This window comes from Saccostrea cucullata, unplaced genomic scaffold (assembly GCF_032062105.1).
Source record: "Saccostrea cucullata isolate Sc308-1 unplaced genomic scaffold, CSIRO_AGI_Scuc_v1 ctg3897, whole genome shotgun sequence".
NCBI lineage: Eukaryota > Metazoa > Mollusca > Bivalvia > Ostreida > Ostreidae > Saccostrea > Saccostrea cuccullata.
Window position 1 is genome coordinate 10,001 of NW_026933552.1, and position 6,443 is coordinate 16,443.

Genomic DNA, 6,443 nt, shown 5'->3' on the forward strand with positions numbered 1-6,443 from the left:
GTTGGCAAAAATGGCTTTATTTTGCAATAATTAACATAGATTTGGAGGACTAAACCATTTTTGGACTTCATTACTCTTTTTCTTTTAAATGAAAATTACTTCCGGTCAAACAGGACGGAAGACCTACTCGTTGCTTTGCAACGAGCTCGGCTCTAGTTATTATTCTTATTTTTCTTCCTGGGAAAATTTTGTCCGCGAGTGATCTTGTAAACTACACATCCGACTTAGGTAAAACCTTTTTAGGGTCAGTAGGGATGTTATGTAGATTTGCCGAACGAAGGTCATTTTGCGCGCACGTGCTTGCAAGAGCGCGCACGTGCACCACGTGAAATGACCAATATAATGGATATTGCTGTAACTTTTCTTTTTCTTGATGAATTTTTTTGAAACTCATAATGTAAGGATACATTTGTAGTATAGACAAGATGGCATGGTCAAAATAGCAAGATCTCACGCGCATGCACGTGCGCTTCGCTCTGATTGGCTGAAACTAAAGTCTCAATATCTTTCTTGTTTCTTGTCATAATCTTTTGAAATTTTGGACATAGTACTACATTACGAAGATCTACAGCATGATATATAAAATATTTCATGAAAGCATGCGCATGCGCGCGTGCTGCAATCTGATTGGCTGAAACTTTATATGGTTATATCTCCTTTGTTTTTTGACGAAATGCTTTGAAATTTAAGACATAGTGATGCATTAAGATATCCTAAAATATGATATAGAAAAAAATTCATGAAATCACGCGCATGCACGTGTGCTGCAATCTGATTGGCTGAAACTTTATATGGCTATATCTCCTTTGTTTTTTGACGAAATGCTTTGAAATTTAAAGCGTAGTCATGCATTTAGATATCCTAAAATATGATATAGAAAAAAACTCATGAAATCACGCGCATGCACGTGTGCTGCAATCTGATTGGCTGAAACTTTATATGGCTATATCTCCTTTGTTTTTTGACGAAATGCTTTAAAATTTAAAACATAGTCATGCATTAAGATATCCTAAAATAAGATATAGAAAAAAAACTCATGAAATCACGCGCATGCACGTGTGCTGCAATCTGATTGGCTGAAACTTTATATGGCTATATCTCCTTTGTTTTTTGACGAAATGTTTGGAATTTTAAAATATAGCCATTCATTTAGATATCCTTCAATACGATAAAGATAAAAATTTATGAAATAACGCGCATGCATGTGTGCTGTAATCTGATTGGCTGAAACTTCAAATGGCTATAACTCCCTTGTTTTTCTACCAAACAGGATGGGATTTAGAACATCGATAAATAAAAGGGACTCCTACAAGAAGATGTAGTCATTATGTACGTGCTTGCACGTGCGTGCACGTTAAATGAGTAAAATTAAAAATACACTCGAATGAGTGAATTTTTTAATACTTTTGGATTAAATGCTTTGATATTAAGTATATTAAAATTTGAGATAGTGTAGACAAGATAATATGGTCGTTATGCACATGAACACGCGTGCAATGCCTATTTTTAAATATATTTTGTATTTTTCTGGGAAGACCTTGATTAAGTCTAACTTCCATAAAGTATTTCTTATCTAATAGAGATTACAGGGAATATGGCACCAAAAGGGAGTTGGGGAGCGTTTGGGGAACATCTGTAACGGTCCCCGTTACAATTAGCACTAGTTTTTCATAATGTTGGAAATATTTGTTCTTCTTCATGTTCATATCCAACACAACAGAACTGTTAATTAAAAGTTGAATGTGCATATAGATCTATGCATTGATATATCTGAATGCTTGTATCTCAGCTCCTTTTAGTCCTGAAGAGTTAGAGATACTAAAGTACTTTTTGGCTTTCTCACATTTCAGGAAGCTCTTACCATGAGTCACTCAAGAATTGAAATTAAAGTACTTTTTGGCTTTCTCACATTTCAGGAAGCTCTTACCATGAGTCACTCAAGAATTGAAATTAATTATTGCAATTAGAGTGAAAAATAGGAATTTAGTAAATTACATACATGTAATTAAACATTAGACCGCTGTAACATACATAAAGAAGATGTGTTTGTGATGCCCCCCCCCCCCCCCCCCCCCCCCCCCCCCAGCGGGTATGGTAATATAGCGAAAATTAAACTTTTCTTAAATGCAAATTTAAATATTAGTACCAAAAGTAGAGTATTCTTACTGTAAATACAATAGTGAAATATGAAAGTAGGCTAAGGTTAAAGTTACTCCATAAGTACGGAAATCTCCAAGGTAAAGGTCAAAAGGTTATGATTTTTGGTATGCAATGAATTAAAGATCTTTCCACAAAGAATACATATGTGAAGTATGAAGCCTTAATCCTTCAAAGGTTATGACAAAGGATATTTCTTTTAAAGTAGGCCAAACTCCAAGGTAAATGTCTTGCTATAAAATGAAAGGCCCTTGCCATAAGGATTAAATATATAAAGTAGGAAAGCACTAACCCTAAACCTTTAAAAGTTATGGTCAAGATTTGCTTTATAAAAGTAGGTCAAACTCCAAGGTCAAAGGTTCAACGTTCTTTGTATTAAATGTAGGGTCTTCTTACAAGGATTACATATGGAAGTATGAAAGCACTATATATCCCTTACCATTCAAAAGGCATGGCCAAGGTTAAATGTTTTTCATAAGTATGGAATCTCGAAGGTCAAGGTCAAAAGGTCAAGGTTGTTGATATCCAATGAAAAGTCTTTCCACAAAGAATATATATATGAAGTATTAATGTCCTGGTATCTACTTTTCAAAAAATATAGCCAACTACCCTTAGGCAAATGTTGGGGTCAAATAAAAAATTCCCAAAGAGACAAACAATCATTCATTCCAAGCCTCCGTCTATCAGTACTTTCAGTACTTTGATTATTTTTTTTTTTGGCATAATTCTCATAAATTTCATTGTAAAATAAATAAATTAGAACTAATGAAATAAATGAACATTTAAATAGATCAATCAATTAAAATAATATAATTACATGTAAATATTCTGAATGTAATTCAATAATTATTTGTAAGTTTTATTCATTTTCGTTAAACACATTTATTTCATAATCATCCCCTTCTGTATCACTCTTACTTTAGATTTCAATAATACAATTCCCGCAATTAAAATACTGCCAAATAACGTCGGATTAATGACGTTACCTGTTGTTACCTAGTGACGTTAATTAGTAACAAAACAAAACAAACGTCTGTTTGACGTTAGGTGAATACCGTTTTAGCGTCTATAATTTTAAAAGCATCCGTGATTCATAATACAACATCCGACTACGTAATGTTTTCATTCCAATCAAGATCTAAACAATGCTACGAAGAAAGGATATCCGTTCGAGATGTTTTCGATCAAAAAACTGGAGATATGTTGGAAAATATTTCTTCCGCTAATAGCATACCGCCCGAGTTTCTGCTTCCACCATTCTTAGCTGCCTGTGGACATTTCCTTGGAAAATCTGTAGTTTGTCCTTGGGGAACCTGGAAGCAGCCGGCAATAATTTATTCCACTACAGTAGGATTTACCGGCACCAACAAATCTGCTGCCATAGAAATCATTAAGGGAGCCATTCAAGAAGTGGAATCTGCACAGGGGATACCCTTTCAGAACTCCCGAATTAACCAATGTAAGATTTTTGCCTAACTTTAGGACAACAACCAGCTTCTTTTAAGACATATTTTAGGTGATTTTAATTGAAACAACTAAGAATTATCTGTTTGCGAATATGAATCAAATATTTGTTGTAAATTATTTATTTCCCTTAAGGATTCGCACTAAATGAATTATACATAAATACACATTACACCGTAACAATGTATAAACGGCTTGTACAAATGTAAATGGGGAAAGTAGCTAATAAAATGATCTCATTAATTAACATTTATGCCAGACCAATAAAATGCATTTTTGTTGGGGGGGGGGGGGGCAATGGCATACACTTTCAGTTGCAGGGCACAATCAACTATGAAAAATTGACAAGCTATACAAAGGGGGATCATCGAATGTTTTATTGATGGGGTACAAACACATATAGCTGTTTCCTAATACATTGGCATAATTAAATTGACTTTATTTTTTTAAAATTACAAATACAACATATCGATCGTGTATTCACTTACTTTTTTCTAAAAGGGAAAAGGGGCACGCCCATTTTAGAAAAAAAAATTATCCAGAAATGTTTTTGATAAGGAAGGAATATAAAAATTGTAATAATCTCCAAATCTTATTATTTTTATAATAGCATTATATGAAAAAATTATTAAATAAACTTTACATTTTGTGTTGTAGCTGCAACAGTGGAATCACTTTTGAAACAACTCACACAAGAAAACAGGCAAATTATGATGTGGGACGAGTTAAAAACTTGGCAAACAAGTCTTGGATTGTATAAATCCGGCAGTGCGTCTGACTACGAAACAACCATTTATCTTACTGCATACAATGGTGGTTCCCTAAAACGGCAGACATGCAACAGTATGTAGAGTATTGCAATATATCTTATATAATTATAATTTTAATGATTATGAAATATAATAATAATGATATAAGAAATATATATCTGTTACATCGAGCTCATACATTTTGTTTTGAAATTGAAATACTTCAAAACTGCTTCAGTGTGACATTTATTTATTAATTAGGCAACACTGCAATTCCTTGTCCTGTCTTAAATTTGACCGGAATGTCGCAGCCAGGAGAAATCTGCAAACGACTGGACGAGGAGAGAAAAACTTCCGACAACAACGATGGACTGTATAGCAGATTTCTTATGTGCATGCCGGAACCAGTTTTCTCATTTGCAGACGAAGAACAGGAGATTAGACAGGACATACCCAGCTTGGCAAAGTACTATTATAAATTATATCTTTTACGTGTAGTAATACAACCCGTAATCCATTATTACTTGATATTCACTTAGACCACACTACTTCCTTTTTAGTATAACTGATGCATAAAATTACCCATGGAAATCATATATCAATGTGCCTATTTGTCCATTTTATCCACAAGGGGTTTATCCTTTTTTTCTCATTTTATTTCAGGTTGTTCTATGCAGTTGAGAAAATGAATGTCGGAACGTGTTTGTACAGCTACGGAACACCAGCTCTAGCTATTGCCAAACAGTATTACAATGATCAACAAACCTTCCTCAAAACAAACCATCAAAATGATACATTCTTGTCAGGTAATTTTCTTTAAAGTCGTAATTAAAAACATGATAATTATATACATACAGTACGTACAATACATTGTTATTGGGAAGATCAGGAATTTTAAACACTGTTTAAAATTTACAGGACTGATTGGCAAAGCCAAAGGCCAAGTCCACAGATTGGCAATGATAATTGAGGCAATATCCAAAGCGCAAGTTGTTCTCCATGAAATTGATGAGGCAAACTCGGACAGGATCAACGAGGACTTCATAAGAAAAATGGATGAGTATCTGCGACAGAAGACCCTGGACAAGATTATATCTGAGTCCGCCACCAAACAGAGCATTGTTTTAAATGACTATTTCCTGCACCAGAAGAAAATTCTTGCTGGATATAGTAAAGAAAACGACAGCAAACCTGACTTGCTGAACACAGCCCTGGTGAAGAAAATCCTTCTCTGGCCCGGTAAAGCTGTTAGATGCCAAGACGTTGCACGATGCTCTAGGTCTAGCGCCGATACAATTAAACAACACATGAAGGAGCTAGCAGACATGGGTTTGGGCGGTGTAAACAACGAACGGCCAGTTGGAGGTGGGAGAGTCACAGTTGTCTTCGACAAAACAAACGTCACAGATTTTGATTTGGAAAAAGCAATGGAGTTCGGAGAGAAATTGCTTAGATTCAGTATTAAATTCGAAGAATACCAATCTCAATTTGAGAACACTGAAAATTATTTGTGTCAATCCAAAAAACAAAAAATCATGTAACAAATTTCAGTAAAATTAAAAACATTCGAATTGAAAAGTGTCTTCTATCTTTAATTTGAAATAAAACTTTTAACTTTTAAGAAATGCAACAAATTACTTAATCATGAATTTTTTAGATACAATTTATCTCTCAAATTTAAATGGAGAACTACTTTTCTACAGGGCAAATTGATTTATTATAATAATTAATAATAATTAATAATAAGCTAATTACCATATATATATATATATATATATATATATATATATATATATATATATATATATATATATATATATATATATATATATATTATACAATTATTGCTGGTTTTTGAGGTCAATACAATGATTTAGCCATCTGAGGAGTACAATATTCACCGAGCCCGAAGGGCTATATATATATGTAAAAAGAAAATAAGGATTATAATAAGAGTTGTTAACTAAAACGATCTATCTTCAATAACCTCTCAATTATAATTTTGGTCTTTGGCATTTATGGATTCATTTCAGAACAAATGTTTCCAATGTAGTGTCTAGATTGAATCTATAT

General features: G+C 33.4%; 1 protein-coding gene across 1 annotated transcript; it reads left to right on the top strand.

The window, feature by feature from the left end:
* The first annotated feature begins 3,154 nt into the window (after positions 1-3,154).
* Positions 3,155-5,911, top strand: LOC134238615 (uncharacterized). The gene is made up of 5 exons (XM_062720743.1): positions 3,155-3,616; positions 4,279-4,464; positions 4,632-4,836; positions 5,034-5,176; positions 5,289-5,911. Exons 1-5 carry the CDS (start codon positions 3,274-3,276, stop codon positions 5,909-5,911), a joined length of 1,500 nt encoding a protein of 499 aa, XP_062576727.1. The 5' UTR covers positions 3,155-3,273.
* The last annotated feature ends 532 nt before the right edge of the window (positions 5,912-6,443 follow it).